This window comes from Anthonomus grandis, chromosome 18 (genome assembly GCF_022605725.1).
Source record: "Anthonomus grandis grandis chromosome 18, icAntGran1.3, whole genome shotgun sequence".
In the NCBI taxonomy this organism is placed as follows: Eukaryota; Metazoa; Arthropoda; class Insecta; order Coleoptera; family Curculionidae; genus Anthonomus; species Anthonomus grandis.
The window spans coordinates 12,487,687-12,505,137 of NC_065563.1; the positions used below are offsets into that span (position 1 = coordinate 12,487,687).

The 17,451-nt window shown below is 35.0% G+C and overlaps 2 protein-coding genes across 12 annotated transcripts in view; one reads left to right on the plus strand and one right to left on the minus strand.

Annotated features, from left to right (window-relative positions):
* LOC126746762 (TATA-binding protein-associated factor 172) overlaps positions 1–17,451 on the plus strand; it is a 138,169-nt gene that overhangs the window by 102,175 nt on the left and 18,543 nt on the right. For 7 of the 10 annotated variants that reach the window (XM_050455108.1, XM_050455110.1, XM_050455103.1 and 4 more), the window contains 5 exons: positions 2,437–2,885; positions 3,255–3,828; positions 8,288–8,753; positions 14,005–14,158; positions 15,668–16,086. In XM_050455108.1, coding sequence (XP_050311065.1) covers positions 2,437–2,885; positions 3,255–3,828; positions 8,288–8,753; positions 14,005–14,158; positions 15,668–16,086 — 2,062 coding nt within the window. The remainder of the gene's footprint in view (positions 1–2,436; positions 2,886–3,254; positions 3,829–8,287; positions 8,754–14,004; positions 14,159–15,667; positions 16,087–17,451) is intronic. The other 3 variants (XM_050455109.1, XM_050455106.1, XM_050455102.1) reach the window with 3 other exon arrangements.
* The window catches only part of LOC126746784 (DNA fragmentation factor subunit beta), a 148,153-nt gene that overhangs the window by 14,163 nt on the left and 116,539 nt on the right, over positions 1–17,451 (minus strand). The gene's annotated exons all lie outside the window — the stretch shown is intronic.

The following is a 17,451-nucleotide window of genomic DNA, read 5'->3' on the forward strand; positions in this document are numbered from 1 at the left end:
TAAGATTCCAACTAGAATAGTCCAAAAAAGTCAGACTCTGATTGATTATTTAATTTCATATGACAAATCTCTTTCGCATAAAGTCCATCAAACTCCTAAAATCAGTGACCATTCTATTATATCAATTTCTATGGATCAATCGAAGGAACAGCCAATGGATATAGTAAGATATACTAGGTCTTTTAAAACCTATAAATGCAATAAACTTCAGGAAGAACTGCTTACATGCAATTGGAATAGAAATAGTTCAGATGTTGACTTACTAGCTAATACTTTTGTCAGAGATATTAGAACAATTCTTGACAGTATGTGCCCAAGGATTAAAATTGTGCAAAAACAGAAATATGCCGATAAAAAATGGATAACTCAAGATATAAGGGAGCAAATGCAGGAAAGGGATCGATTATATAAAAGGGCTGCCATAGAAAACAACGACAACGTTTGGAATGAATATAAAGCTATAAGAAATAACATAGTAAGCAAGATAAGAGTAGAAAAGGATAGACTTTTTGCGAATACCATAGATCCAAATCAAAAAGAACTCTGGAAAAATCTGAAGACGTTTTTGCCAGGAAAAAACCAAAACATGCCTAAACATGAAATAAGGTTTGAAAATGAAATCATTACACAGGAGGATGAATAGATTTAATAATTATTTCGTGAATAGTATTGATCTTATTCTTGCAGATATTCCACCAGCAGCAAATGGTCAAACATATTTCACTGAACCACCTTCAGTCCGGAATACCTTGACACAATTTAATAAAGTTTCGATGACTAAAATGAAGGAAATGCTTAAAAATCTAAAAAACGTTGGTGGTGGGGAGAGTGGCATCTCTACGCAGGTTCTTTGCGATGTTGCTTATGTTGTGGGTGATCGTCTTTTGGATATTATCAATACATCCTTAAGTACTGGGGTTTTTCCGCGAGCCTGTTGTTCCTGTTCCAAAAGTGCAAAACACTAAATTGTGTAATGAATTTCGGCCAATTAACACCGTACCTATTTATGAGAAGCTCCTTGAAGTATGTGTTAAGGAACAGCTACTCGAACATTGTAATATAAATAAATAGTTGTACCTAACCAATCGGGGTTCCGTGAGAATCATTCATGTGAGTCTGTCATTATTAATATAGTTGATAGTTTTCTCGGGGCCCCTGACTCTGATAATCTAGTACTTGCTGTGTTTTTGGATTTTAAGAGAGCATTTGAAACCGTGAGTAGAGAAATGTTAATTAGGAAATTAGAACGGTTAGGCCTTAAACATAATGTATTGAAGTGGTTTCAATCTTATCTAATTGGTAGAGTTCAGCGAGTCATGTACAAAAATAGTTCATCTAAAAGTGCTAATGTAAAGCATGGTGTGCCGCAGGGAACGGTCTTGGGCCCCTTGCTATTTTTATTGTATGTCAATACGATACAATGTTATATGTGGTGGGTAAAGACAAGTAAATCCAAGTTTTGTATATTTGGCAAGAGATCTAGATTAAGTTCTATAGACTTGGGCAATATACAGATTTCTGTGAATGGGGAAAGTATTTTGTATGCCAAAGAAATTAAATATTTGGGAACAATTTTCGATGCCAATCTAAATTTCCATGCTCATGCAGATCATGTAATGAGAAAATTTCCAAAAAAAATCGGATTTATCACAATAATTGGAAAAAATTTGTCAATGTACATCAAATTAAAACTTTACAACGCCATTGCTCTTCCTCATTTACAGTTCTGTTCAACATTATTGTTTAACTTGCCACAATATAGAATTGACCAACTAGAAAGAATTCAATCAACAATAGGGCTATGAGACTGATTCTAAATTGTAATCGTTACACGCCTGTTGTCTCTATGTTGGGTGTCCTAGATATGTTGTCTGCACATCAAAGAACTTTGTATAATGTTTATTTGTTTATTTTTAAATTGAAAAATCAGATGCTCCCCGATTATATTTGTAATAAATTAAGAGTTTTTGGAGATATACATAACTATAATACGAGAAATCGTATAGACTTCACACTAGTCGACAGATGTAACACAACCCAAATGCATAATTCAGTTCTATACAAAGGTTTAATTCTATTTAACAATTTGCCTGCTAACATCAAAAATTGTATTACTTTGAATCAATTCTGAGGGCTCTTGAGAAGATTTATTATGAATAAGTAAAATTGTGTTTGTTATTTTATTATGTTGTTTTAATTATTAAGTTTTACTATACAGTGCATTTTTTTATCTCGGGTCATAGAGTTTTACGTGTAATCCCTTAAGACATTAATTTTACCAATACCCCAAAGTTTCATAACGATAATAATAATAGGTGATTGCTATGAATTTTAACGCAAGTTAAACGGTAAAAAAATAAACATAATTTTATTCTGTATGTCTCTGATTTTATATTAAGCCGTTCCACCGTAAACAATTTTTCTCTCATGTTCCAGGCCGACCCCCCATAAACGAAGTGAACATCGAGGAGGCCCCGGGCGACGACGAGCCCCAAAAACTGAACAAAATCCAACGTCGAGGCACGACCTTCGCCCTCGGCGAAATCACCCGCTACTTCGGGGCCGAGTTACCCGCGAAAATCCCGAAATTGTGGGACCTGATCGTCGGTCAATTGGTCAACGAGGTCGACGATCCGGACACGTTCCGGCCGGTTTCCGGGGCGGATCCGGTCGCGGAACGGCTGGTCGGCGACCTGCAGGTACTAGAAGTGACCGCGCCCAGTGTCCATCCCGACTTGTTGCCGGAATTGATGGAGAAAACGTTGGGGCGACTCTGCGTCCTGTTGTCGCACCCGTATAGGGCAGTCAGGCACTTGGCGGCCCGTTGTATGGCCGCCTTCGCCAAACTCGATTCGGTCAAGGTGATGGAGATGGTGGTCAGTAGGGTGAGTTTTGGTTTTTAACGTTGAGTGATAAAGAAAGCAAAAAATACCAATGGTCCATAAAATTAACCGGACAAACCGGAAAATTTGGTTCAAATTAAATCATTAATAACTTATTTAGTATTACATTGATTTTGATGATTTATTGTGGAATTCTAGGTCGTTTTGTTGTCATGATTATTTCATATCGAAGCTACAGAAATTTCCAGCGGATTTGTTATTATACTGTATACAGCGTGTACGTGTTTGTGGGAGCAGATTTAGAAGCAGAAATTGGGAGGTTTTTTTTAAGGGCGTCTAAATTTCAAGTGTCACATTATGCACGTTAAAAAAGACGTCTATAGACAGTCAACGGTTTTCGAAATTTTTTAGGTACTACCAAAACTGGGCGCCACAGACTGTGATATAAAGCGACAGGGGGCGGTGGAAGCGATCGCGTGCATAGTGGACAGCCTCCAGTTCGACGTGATCCCGTACGTGGTGCTCCTGGTGGTTCCCCTGTTGGGGCGCATGTCCGACCAGAACCAGTCGGTGCGACTGATGGGCACCCACAGTTTCGCCACGTTGGTGCAACTGATGCCGCTGGACGGCGGCGTGCCCGAACCGGTGGCCTTGAAAGAGAGCACGTTGAACGCGGAACGGCATAAGGAAAGAGAGTTTTTACAGCAGCTACTCTCACCCGCCGCTATTCCCGATTACGTGGTTCCGGTACCGATCGCGGCGGAGCTGCGCAGCTATCAGCGCGCGGGGGTCAACTGGTTGGCCTTTTTGAACAAGTACAAACTGCACGGGATCTTATGCGACGACATGGGCTTGGGGAAAACGTTGCAGAGCATCTGCATTTTGGCCGGGGATCATTATTATCGGGAGCGGAAGTATCGGCAAACGAAATCGCCCGATTGCGCTCCGTTGCCTTCGTTGGTGGTCTGTCCGCCCACCCTTACAGGTGCGTATTTTGGTTTTAAAACAAGGAGACGGACCTTGTTGTTTCAAATCTCAGTTTGATGTGGTATTATGTTTAGGAGACTTTAATGTTAATTTTTTTGATTTTAATTAATAATATTGTCCTTAACTGTTTTTGACTCATATAATCTTGTACAGATACTTAACGAACCAACTTGCACAACTCAAAATTCAAGCAAGCTTATAGATCCAATTTTTATCAGTGATACCGCATTATTTAGTTACATCCTCTGGTTACAGACTCGTTTTTGTTGACTTAAAACTAAAATCTAATAAACCTGTTGAACCCATGATTTTTTGTCCGATCTCTACAATTTGCCTTGGATGGACATTGTTTATGAGAAAAAAAATTACTTCTTTTTACTGATCTTTTACACACACTGTTTGATATTCATGCTCAAAATTTGGAAGGCTCAAATCTTTAAGGAGCAAGATAAATCCTTACAAAAATTTAAGCGTACTAAAGAACCTCAAGACTAGGACCGGTACAAAGAACTGCGTAATTTTACAGTTTCTATACTGAGATCCGAAAAATTAATTTTTTTATAAAATGAGTCAAGAAGGAATTAGTGTCTTCTTTAGTGACACTTAAAAAATACTTTATTGCTGGTAGTGTTTAAATGTTTTTTTAATTATATCTTAAGGTGTTTTCTTTTTACTAGTGAGAACTAAAGTAAAATCGTCCAAATAGGTAATATGCAATGATCTTTTTAATGAAATGAGTCAAAAAAACATTGGTGTCTTTCTAATAACATTTAAAAAAATACTATTGCTATTAATAGTGTTTAAGTATTTTTTTCTGTTATACCTCAAGGTGTTTTCTATATAATAATGAAAACTAGAGTAAAATCGGCCAACTAGTTAATGAGCAGTGAATTTTTTTATAAAATAAGTAAAAAAAAAATTAGTGTCTTTTTAGTCACAGTTAAAAAAATACTTTCGCTATTAATAGTGTTTTAGTTTTTTTTTCTGTTATACCTCAAGGTGTTTCCTATTTACTAGTAGAAACTAGAGTAAAATCGGCCACCTAAATAATGAGTAGCGAATTTATATATAAAATGAGTCGAAAAACTTAATGTCATTTTTAGTAACACTTTAAAAAATCTTTTGGTCCTGATAGTGTTTGAGTGTTTTCCTTGTATTTTATCTTAAGGTGTCTTTTTTTCTTTTTACTAGTGGAACCGAGAGTGAAATCGGCCAAAAAAGAAGGCCTCAATCTCAATTTTATTTCTAGACAAAAAAAACATGGTCAGCACTAAGATCGTTAAATGTCCTAAACTCAAATGATAGCAAGTTATCTCCTAATTTAACAGATCCAAACTTAATAAACCAGCATTTTTCTCAATTTTTTAACAACAGTTCTAATGACTGTGATGAAACTATAGAACATTACGAAAACAACAAATTCGGCGCATAGATTTTCCATATGTTCTATAGAAGATGTTCATAAAATTACTCAAAACATGAAAACTAATGCTTGTGAAATACCGCAGTCCATTTATTGATCCTTACATAACTAATATTATTAACAGTTGCATAGAACGACATTATTTTCCTTAAAGTTGGAAAACTGCAATAGAAATACCTTTACCAAAATCAAAAAAAACCTTTAATGACTTATAGCAATTTTACCTGCTATTTCAAAAATAATGGAGAAAATTTTACGCAGTTACATATATTTAAATGATAATGTCCACATCCTCCGCTTTGGAAGTATTCTCATACTATTAGATTACTCCAAGGCATTTGACACTATAAATCATCGACTCTTGTTGGAAAAGCTAAGATATTACGGTTTTGACGTCGACTCACTGTCACTCATCGCATCATACTTCTCTAACAGGTCACAAAAAGTGTTTGTTGCTTGGTGCTTTATTATTTACACGTCTGAACTTATTAGCTCTCTTTAAGATACAAGAAAGATACAAGCTTTTGCTGACGATCACTTCTCTTCAAAAGACTTTGTTACTTGTAACGAAACTATTATTCATAAACTTAATAACCTAAAAGATCTCTTTAAAAAACTCGGCCATCAACTGAATCCATCAAAATCAAAACTTATGCTGTTTGGCAAAAGAAATCAAAACGAATATTAAAATGAAAATAGATGACCAAATATTACCATTATGTAATTCTGCTCGTAATCTGGGGTGTAGAATAGATCCTTGTGAAACTTCAGTTTTAATTAAAAGTGATATCTATTACTGAGATATCATTTTAAAAAAGACATCATAGAATTATTTAAAAAACCATAATAGTGAAGTTTAGCAAGCAACATAGTGTGACTAATAGTACCAAAAGGTTTGCTGAAGTCAAGAAGGCACAAACCAATTATTCTCTTTTGGTCCTCATTGGGTCTTATATCAATAAATAAGTTAATTAGACAAGGCGGTTTACTATATTACTCTCTAAATCCAAATTGACAATCAGGAACTATATTATTTTTATTACAAAACCGAGTTATCTGATTATAAATATGTTTTTCTAAAATTTTACAAATCACAGGCTTATGGGCTTAAAATCTTTGGGTTCTAAAGGGTGTTGTTTTTAGAGACGGAGAACTTTAAATTGAAATTAAACACAAAATATTTTATTGATATGAACGAATTTGCTTTTATATTAAAGAATTATTTTTGGCATTAATATTTAAAAATGATTTCGGGCATGTGATCCCCACGGCTGGCGCGTACGTGGCGTAATCTAGAGGTCCAATTTTCACACACTCTTTCCAGTACTGCAGCCTGTATTTCGACAATGACGCGTCGTATGTGGGCTTCCAAGTGCTCATGTGTCGGGTTTATCGGCGTAGACATGCGACTTAACATAGCCCCAAAGAAAATAATCTAATGGCGTCAAGTCGCACGAACGAGCTGGCCCTCTTAGGAGGTTTAATGCCTCAAATTCCTAATGTTACCCGTTAGAATTCGCAGTTGGCCTGTGTAAGTACCTTTAATGCTAACTACCTAATGTACGGAGAAATTTCAAAAGAACATCCAGAGTTTCTTGATCAGCATAATTATAAGAAAAATTGACGACATTAATTTATACAAAAATGCACTTGACTTAGAGCAACAACTACAGGCAGTTGGTACTGCCTTAGATAAATTCCAGAGTGCAACAATCAACATCTGGCTAGATTTATTAAACAAACCATGTCTAAGCCCTTACATTATAGACATTAAAAAAAATGTGAGGAGGCAATACAACCCTTCCACTTTCTATGTTTTTTCTGATCCTAAATATATGGACAAATACCAGGATGAGGCAGAGGCTTGGTTACTTGAGAATCACGAAGATTTTTTCCAAGGTTATCTATTATTCCGAATAAAGGATGAAGATATTTATCAATCATCACTTTTTAAGGAAAGCGTGATAAAAAACACGTCTGCATTCAAATGGTGGTCAATTGTAAAAACTAAGATTACTTCTACAGCTCAAAATTCAGATTCAGATCGTATTTTGATGAACATGGCCACATTTTTTGCAAACTTACATTCTTGCCCTGCTAGTACTGCAGCTCTGGAAAGAATCTTTAGTTCTTATGGTTTGGTGTGGACTGATCTTCGGAATAAGTTGCTGCCAGATAAGGTAGAAAAGCTAGTAAAAATAATTAAAATGAGCCATTTTAAAAAAGAGAAAAAGAAAAAGTTGTTTTAAGTGTTTAATTTATTTTTATTTTATTTTGTTCCTATAATGAATAAGGCGTTTTGTTTTTTATATTTTAATGTAAAAATTGATTTTTTGAAACTTAGGAATAAGAATATTAAAGACTGGTCTATTAGTACCTTTCTGTTCTGTTTCCAATTGAAATTATTTATTTAATTTTGTTCCTTACGAAAAAGTGAAAAACCCGATTTGTTGATAAAACTTAGGAATAAGAATGTCATTGTATTTTGATATTTTGTTATTAAATACTGTATAAAAAGTATCTCAATTTTGTCTCATTTTTCTTTAAACCTCTTAAATTCTTTGGGCTTTTGCATAGGTCCTTGGGTGGGTTTTTTAAATGGGTTTTTCATTTTGCCAACCCTGATTGACTGCTGAGCCTCTGCAGAAACCTCTTTAACTTAATATGTATAACATTAACTAGTTTTAACATAAATTCATTTTTTAATTCTAATATCTTCTGTGCAACTTTATTATTTATGTCTTTGATTGTTTGTAATCAGCAAAACTAGTGTTGGTAAATTTTTTTTAAATTTATTTGTAGTTCTGGTCCTATAATTGTAAATTTTACCTTTGTATATATTTTAGAGTCCGTTAATGCTGAGTTATCTCATCGAAATGCATCCTTCTTGAAACCAGATTAGAAATTTGCTTTGTGAAGAAAAAAAACTCTCTTTCAAGAAAGTTCTTTCTTATCTATTATTCCAAAACGAACCTCTTCAATAAAATGTATTGCATTAATCTATATTTAATGCCCCCCCACCCGTTCATTTCAGGTCATTGGGTGTACGAGGTGCGAAAGTTCGTGCAGCAAAAACACCTGCGCCCCCTACAGTACAACGGGAACCCCGTGGAGCGGGAACGGTTACGCGGGAAATTCAAAAAGTACCAGCTGATCGTCGCCTCCTACGATATCGTCCGTAAAGATAACGCCTTCTTCTCGGGCATCAAGTGGAACTACGTCGTCCTGGACGAGGGCCACGTGATCAAGAACGGGAAAACGCGCACCAGTTTGGCGATCAAGAACTTGACGGCGAACCATCGGGTCATCCTGAGCGGCACCCCAATCCAGAATAACGTGCTCGAGCTGTGGAGTCTCTTCGATTTCCTCATGCCCGGATTCTTGGGGACGGAGAAACAGTTTACCGCCCGTTATTCGAGGCCGATATTGGCCAGCAGGGACGCCAAGTGTTCGCCGAAGGAGCAGGAGGCGGGCGCGTTAGCCATGGAGGCTTTGCACAGGTTGGTAATATCGGGAATGTTGGGAAATTCGGGGGTTTTAAATCAGTAATAATTTTTTTTTAAAGCTCTTTGTATGGAAAATTCCTTGGAAGAGTAAAAAATGGAAAAAGTGGTCTGTTGAATCAGGTCTCTGTGGATTTTGATGTTATTGTTTTAACTGAAACACACTATATTAAAAATTGAAACTTGTTTCATATTGGGCCTGATGAATAAAAATCTAGCATTTGCTTTTTAGCAAAAGCAATTGCTTAACTAGCCAATGCTATAAATAAAAGCAATTGCTGGATCTTGATATGAATAAAATTTGGAAGGAAATGCTGCTTTTCCTATATGTATGTAGTAATTGCTTATTTGTCCTTGCGTCTCCACTCCTATTTATAGGTTTTTATTTGGTACCGAACTTGAAAATTTTGCATCGTCCACTCATCAAAATTCCTGCCTTATCGTTGCCATCCCAGATATTTGAGTTTTTTTTTTATAAACATTTGCTATTTATGTCTCAGTTCGGCGACAAGAGACCATAATTTCGTATTGTCGTTCGCAGAACTAACGAGTTATTTAGGACATAGGTACAAGTCTATATATTTTTTTTAAAGATAAATAATCGTAATATTTATTTATTATATATAGGATATAGGATACAAACAGGTAAACCTACAACAGTATCCACATCAAAATGTATACTAAGTTAACTAAAAACTAAGAAATACTAACTAAGAAACCAAAAAAATTTATCAAGAAAATTTTACCTACTTTGGAACTTATATAAACAAATAAAAAAGAAATATTTTCTTAAACTTAAATATCTAAATCTCTGACAGAAGGGCGCTTTTAATTATTTGCTTCAGTTTTATTTCAGACAGGTTAAAAAAATCCAAATCTAAATCAGAATATAAAACATTGGCCTCACGCATCATCCTTATTATAGGAGAATTTCGAGCGTGCAAAGTGTGTCTAATGGACCCTAAATGCTCTCGGCGCTATATTAAATGAGATTTTGCTTAACAAATGAGGAGACTCTACTTTACCTGTTAATATTTTATAAAGAAACATAATATCAGATAAAATCCTTCGGTCCTGAAGAGTTAAAATATTGTAATGATTTCTCACAGATGCTATACTGGCAAGCTGAAGCTGATTGCCATATTTGAATAAAAACGACTTCAAAAACCTTTTTTGTACCCTTTCGATTGCGTCTTTATAAATTTGATAATAAGGACTCCAGATTATTGAAGCAAAATTAAACTTGCTTTGTACATAAGCATAATAGAGTGTTAAGTATGTATTTGGATTTGAAAATAAGTTAGATTGTCTATTTATGAAGCCCAACATTTTAAAACTCTTTGAAATTATTAAATCTTATATGTTTTTCAAATGTAAGTTTATTGTCAAGTGTCAAGCCCAGATCTCTAACCTCGTTTTCTCTATTTAAGGCACCAATTCTGTAATTGTATTGAATTGGATTTTTATTTCTAGTGAAACTGATAACATTACATTTATTTGAATTTATAAACAAATTATTTTTAAGACAGTATTTATGAAATTGATCTAAGTGCTTTTGCAGCAATTCACAATCGTGCGGAGTTTTAAGTTGTTTGTAAATTTTTAAGTCATCGGCGAATCCAAGAACCATAGAGTTTGAAAAACAAAGTTTTACGTTATCAAGATAAATAAGAAAGAGCAGAGGTCCTAGATGGGATCCTTGCGGTACCCCAGAGGTAACTTTTATATTCTTAGATTCAACCTCATTTATTAATACAGAAAAAGTACGACCTCTTCAATAGGATTCGCACCAGTCCAGAAAAATACCATCCACACCGACTCTCTTTAATTTATAAGTATTTCATTATGGTATGATCAATTTTGTCAAAAGCTTTACTAAAATCGGTGTAGATAGCATCCACCTGAACTCCGCTATCCATGTTTTCTCTAATGTATTCCGTATATTCAAGAAGGTTAGATTCAATGGATTTATTTGGTAGAAATCCATGTTGCTCAGTAATTAGTAAACGTTTGACAACATTAAAAATGTATTTATAAATTATTTTTTCAAAAACCTTGGCAAAAATACTAAGCTCACTTATTGATCGGTAATTGTTAATTACTTTTTTTTCATTGTTTTTAAATATTGCACTGCAACGATTGGTTTTATTAGAGCAGCTAAAATTATGTCGTATGCAACAGGAAGAAGTTCTAAAATTCTAAAATCTTGTTACAGAAGGGGGCACAGTGTTTCGCAAATTATAGTTAGAGAACACTATTATATTTGTAGCAATATTATTTTTCTTCATCCATATTAATTAGTTCAATTCCTTACATATTACAACTAGAATTTATATTTTAATTGCGATTGAATCGTAAGAATAAATGTTAAGTTTTTTTAATGTTTATACAGTAAGGGCATAAAGTATGCACCCCCCCCACCCCCACACACACATACGAATAAATTAAAAAAATAATGAACTTTTTTGACGAAAATCAATTGACGTGTTCAAGCGTTTTTCTAAAAAAACATTTCCTTACGTGTTCAGTAATGGCATTAGCATTACTTGCAGTAATTGTTTAAATACTTCTCTAAGTAAATGTTAAATGACCCCTTTATCTAAAAATATGTCTGCTCGCTAACACCAAAATTCCTCATTCTCCTTCTAAAAATGAACGAAGAACCAGACGTGAGAGGAGTGGACAAGCACTTAAAAGGAAACCATTTTCATGTATTCGAAGCAGTTGAATGTATACTTCACTAGTACTCAAATTAAGTAACTAATCCCGTAAAACCTTGCCGATTATCGAAAATACCGGCCGGTAGCGGGAGTGACGGGCAGCTCAAGTATATAGAAGAAAGGAATCAACAGCCTATGTTCATTTTTATTATCCTTTTTCTCTCATAAATTTATTGCTCTCACCCCCACATTACGCTTTAATATATATGAGTAACTTTACGCTGGCACTGCATATAAAATCTATAAAATTTGCCTTTTCAATTATAGATACTTACACGATTATTGTAGAGCATTTCAGTTATTAATTCTCTTTTTTGCTGTCCTAATTGACGAACTATCTTTGTTGGCATATCGTTATTTTGTGCGTCAATTTCATAATTGATTTCTTCAATAAAATTGAAATCTTCATCATGCAGATCTTTTGCGATATTATGAGGCACAACGCAGGCAATTATAATCGATGGTGTTTTTTTTAATTTTGTACTGAAGGATAGGAAAACTTGCTTTTAACTGCCCAAAACACGTTCTCGACAGAAAACATTATTATAATTTTGTTGCTGTTGGGTTGTCGGATTTCTCCAGGGAGTCATAACCCAAGGCGATATTGAGTAGCCATCGTCTCCTAATAGCGCTGTTCTTACGGATGTTGTATATGTTAGAATTTTTAAAAATTCTGCTATCGTGCACAGAGCCTGGCCATTGGCAGTCCACACTTGTGAATATTTCTTCTGCATTACAAGTCGCCTGCACGTTAATACTGGGATATCCTTTTCGGTTTATATATTCATCGCCTAATTCTTGAAACTTTGGAATCCTTACCGTTTGGCTTCCGCAACAGCTTGAGCACTTCTAGGAAATTTAATGAAGATATTGGCCTTCTCCAAAACTGCATTCATTACCGAAGTGAATGTCTTACGGATAGTGGTTTGGTGAACACCGGGTTCTTCACCTGCAGAATTTTGAATGCCTGGATCTGCCAATACTCTCAGAAATATTTTAATCTTAGTTTGAGGTGATAATGCAGCTCCTCGTCTTTCACCAGTACTATTTAAGAAGTACTTTGCTAACCAGTCAACATTTTCACGGGCAAATCGATATAGTTTTCTAAAATCATCGTCTCTGCAATTTTTACGGACACTGTAGATATATTTTGGTTTTACGCACAGTCATATATTCAGCCATGTTAACCGACACCGACACACTAAACTTAGGTTTGTAGCCACAAATGAACGAATTTACTGTTATCAAGCAAAATGATGCTGCGGTTGACCTAACTTAAATTTTGTTAAGCAATTGCTTCACTACAAGAAGCAATTCCTTAATTTATTCATAACATTTTCAGCAAGAAAAAGCTTTGACTAGAATCATTTTTTGACCTTTTCAGCAATTGCTGGAGGCAAAAGCAATTACTTCAGGTTTTACTCATTGCTTTTCAAGCAAATACTTTATAAGGAAAAGCAATTGCTGCAATTTTATTCATTAGGCTCATTGACCATTACAATACAATCTATAATAAGGGCTAAGTCAATAAATGTGATGGATGTGTAGTATTTATTAAGAATAAATTATCTTGTAATCACAAGTTAGTAAGTACAAGTCGGGCCCATAAAAATAATCAAATCGAAATTGAATTGGAGGGTTATGACGATGAAAAAATTTTGAATAAGCTGACTGCCAAGCTTAGATAAGCGATTTTTCAATCAAGAATTGAATCAGTGTCTTCAGAGTAAGAAATACTATGAAATACACGTTTTAACAGGGGATTGGGTTGATAAGAAGTTATTTAAAGCGATAAATAATAAAAACGGTCTAAAAAATGCAGACAATAACCAGATAATGAGAAGCCAAAAGCAGAATACAAGAGGTGCAATAATTTGGTTAATCGCGACATAAAAAAAAGCCAAAAAAGAATATATATCTTCACAAATAAATAAAAGTAAAAATAATAGTAAGAGCCTATGGAAAATAATAATTACTGATAAAATTCTGAAAATAAGGCACTGTCGGAATATTTTAATGACTTCTTTAGTAACATAGGACCAACATTAGCCTCAAAGTTTAGTTGTCAAGAGAGTTTAGTTAAGTGCACATTTGTGGAAGAGTCTATGTTTCTGTTTTTGACCGATCAGCAAGAAGTTGAAGTTGTGTGAGCAATCTTTTCTTGAATAACAAGATTCTGTAATTTTCTACTAAACCAAGTGGAAAAATTAAATGATTTAATAAAATGTTTAATTGGAACAAACATCTCAATAGCATTGTAAATAATATCAATGCATTTATTAATATCTTTCTGATTTAAAGCAAAATCCCAATTCATGCTAGCAAGGTAATTATTAATGGCAACAAAATCACAGTTGACAAAATCATAATAATAATAAACATCGTACGTAAGATTTAGATCACAATTAATAGGAATACTTATTGCATAAGCAGGTGATGTTTGAGATAAAATTGAGTTTCTTTGACCCACGGGTTTAGACAGCCTGCCCCGAAACTTTCATTTTTTTCCATAAAGTTAATTTTTCCAGGCAAGTTCTACCGTTCTTACTGCGCCGCATGAAGGAGGACGTTTTGGACGACTTACCTCCGAAAATCACGCAAGACTACTACTGCGAGCTGAGCCCGTTACAGGAGCAACTCTACGAAGACTTCTCCAAGTCGCAAGCGCACCAAACTCTCCAGGTAAGTCCCAGGGTTTTCAAAATTTGGATCCTTTTGTAGGTTATCTCGGTTGTTATACATGGGGTCCTATTTGGTATGTGTGACTATTGCTATTTCCGGAACTATAGGAGATACGAGGGCGGTTAAATTAGAAAAAAGTTGCCAATTTTGATGCTCGAATTGAGATCCAAACCAGATCCTTGTGGTACCCCTGCTGAAATTTTCAACTGATCAGATATGGAACTCTTAAAGATAACTGACTGGCTTCTTTCCGACAGTTATGACCGAAACCATTGTAGCATACTCCCTCTGAACAACTCATGCGATACACAGTCAAAGGCCTTAGCGATATCCCAAAAAACGACAGCCGCTTCTTCTCGATCATTAAGTCCTAAATAGAGTGTTTCCAACAAGTGAAATACTGCATGGCTGGTATTTTTTGAAGCATGAAAGCCAAACTGAAAAGTATTAAGAACTTTATTAGCGTCCAAAAATTCTACCATCCTTTTCTTCATAAGTTTCTCCACAGTAGGTGCACAGGACCTATTTCACAATTGCGTTGTATATATTATTTTGGAATACAGAAAAACAAATTACACACATCTAAAACTTAGAAACTATAATAACCACAAAAGTACCAACAAACAGTACAAACAAAGTACAGACACTGACTAGGCAGGAGTGTGACTGTCAGCATGATGTTTAATTCGTTGATATCATAGATGACAGAACTTATAATAAGCCGTTTTAGTCTATTTTTAAATATGTTTAAGTTATCTATTTGTTTTAACGAAGCAGGCAGTTGATTAAATAAGCGTTAGTTAAATTTTGGCAAAGAAAGAGCATCCTTACATCTAACATTATATTTATTAAAATCACTTACTTTGGAGGAATGTTCTTGATTTTTAAATATGTATAACAATAATTTAAATATGTAAATTCCGGGCGTTGTTACAATATTATATTTATTAATGTTTCACGGCAGTCTCATAAATCTCTTCTGAAACACAAATACCATTTGTGCCTCTGATCTATTACCCCAAACAACAACATGTGAGGTCAAGAGAGGGTACACTATACCATAGTATATACTCAGAAAACCCTTCGTTCCTAGATGCCTTTTAAGGGTAAACAATGAAAAATACAGTCTAAATAGTTTGCTGCATATCTCGTCAGTTTGAGAAAGAAAAAATAGATGTTGGTCTATTACGCATCCCAGAAACTTAACTTACGATTCGCAGACAATTGAAACAGTATAAAAAACCACAGAAAAACTCTAATCCTCCAACACATGCTTCTTTTCCAAGTTTATTATAAGGTGATTTCCCTCACACCAATCGTTAAACTCTTTTATAATAGAGCAGGCTTTGAATTCGATTTCCTCCATACTTTCCCCTGTAACTACAATAGTAGTATCTTCTGCGTACATGAACAATTTAACATCGCCAATGAATTCCGAGAGATCGTTAACATATGGTAGTAAAAGCAAAGGCCCCAACTACTATCTACTCTACTCCTAATCATTTCCAGGACTCGATATCATCCGGAGTGACCGCCAGTTCGATCCAGGGCAACACGCACATCTTCCAGGCGCTCCGCTACTTACAGAACGTGTGCAACCACCCGAAACTGGTGCTGAACCCCGCCCATCCGCAGTACCAGCGCATCATGTCGCACCTGCGACAGACCAACGCGCCACTGGAGGACATCGGACACTCGGCCAAGTTGCCGGCGCTGAAGCAGCTGCTGAACGATTGCGGCATCGGCGTGACCTCCGCTCAGGACACCGAAATCGCCGTCAATCAGCATCGGGCCCTCGTGTTTTGCCAATTGAAGGCCATGCTGGACATTATCGAGAACGACCTGTTTAAGAGGAACATGCCGACCGTGACGTATTTGCGGTTGGACGGGTCGGTACCGCCGGTCATGCGGTACTCGGTTGTCACCAGGTGGGTTTAAGTCTTTCGCGGAAATGTTCATTCGTAATGTAATGCTTTTTTTTTGTAAAAAGATGTTATACTATTCAGCTAGTGAGTCGGTATCTGTATTTAAAAATGCACACTCATCAAAGAAATTCTTTAATTTAAACCTGGTTACTTCCCTTTAAAGTAATCCTGACTTAAAAATTTTATAGACACGGCTTAAGTACTATTCATCTATTGAGTCTGTAGCCGGCAGAAGAATGTTAAGAATGCAATGGTTGGGTTCAACCGAGTTGCCAATTTTAGCTATGTTATGCATACTTTTTACTTTATTCTATTTGAATCCTAAAAGAAGAAAAATAGGACTGACAACAGTGCATTTTTTTAACGTTTAACAGTGAATTTTTACGAATATATCGCGGGAGCCGTAACATTTTAAATAGGTTAAAAGGAAAAAGTGAGTCTCACTTTAAATTACCCATAAATTATGGAACTTGTGTATGCAGATATATATTAGTTTAATTGTCAATTTATTAGTGTATTATAAAAGTTGAATTATTAAAAAAAGTGAAATTTAGTACCTATATATTTACAAAATAATATATAACTATGATATATGACCTGCACTTACCATTAATCCTTTTTGTACCTTTCTAGTTGTCTTTTTATTATTTACTACTTACGTTACTATCAGTCGTATCTTAAAGGGCTAATTTGATAACAGTAGGTAAACCAAACATCTTTTAATATAATTATTTATGTTATATATTTAATTGGTAAATGATTTGGGGACAGGGCTATTAATCGCTTATTTTGACCCCGAAAAGCAAAATTTTCCAAATTGAAAAAACCAAAAGTGGCCTAAATTTGCACTTTTTCTTTGAATTCAGAGCTGAAACTTGGCAGCGTGGTAGGAAATCTGGTTTTCTAATTGGTAGTTTTTAAATCAAGACTCTAACCCTAATAGAAACAAAGTTGACCCCAAAAAGCAAAATTTTCCAAATTGAAAAAACCAAAAGTGGCCTAACTTTGCACTTTTTCTTTGAATTCAGAGCTGAAACTTGGCAGCGTGGTAGGAAATATGGTTTCCTAAATGGCAGTTTCTAAATCAAGACTCTAACCCTAATAGAAACAAAGTTGACCCCAAAAAGCAAAATTTTCCAAGTTGAAAAAACCAAAAGTGTCCCAAATTTGCACTTTTTCTTTGAATTCAGAGCTGAAACTTGGCAGCGTGGTAGGAAATCTGGTTTTCTAATTGGTAGTTTTTAAATCAAGACTCTAACCCTAATAGAAACAAAGTTGACCCCAAAAAGCAAAATTTTCCAAATTGAAAAAACCAAAAGTGGCCCAAATTTGCACTTTTTCTTTGAATTCAGAGCTGAAACTTGGCAG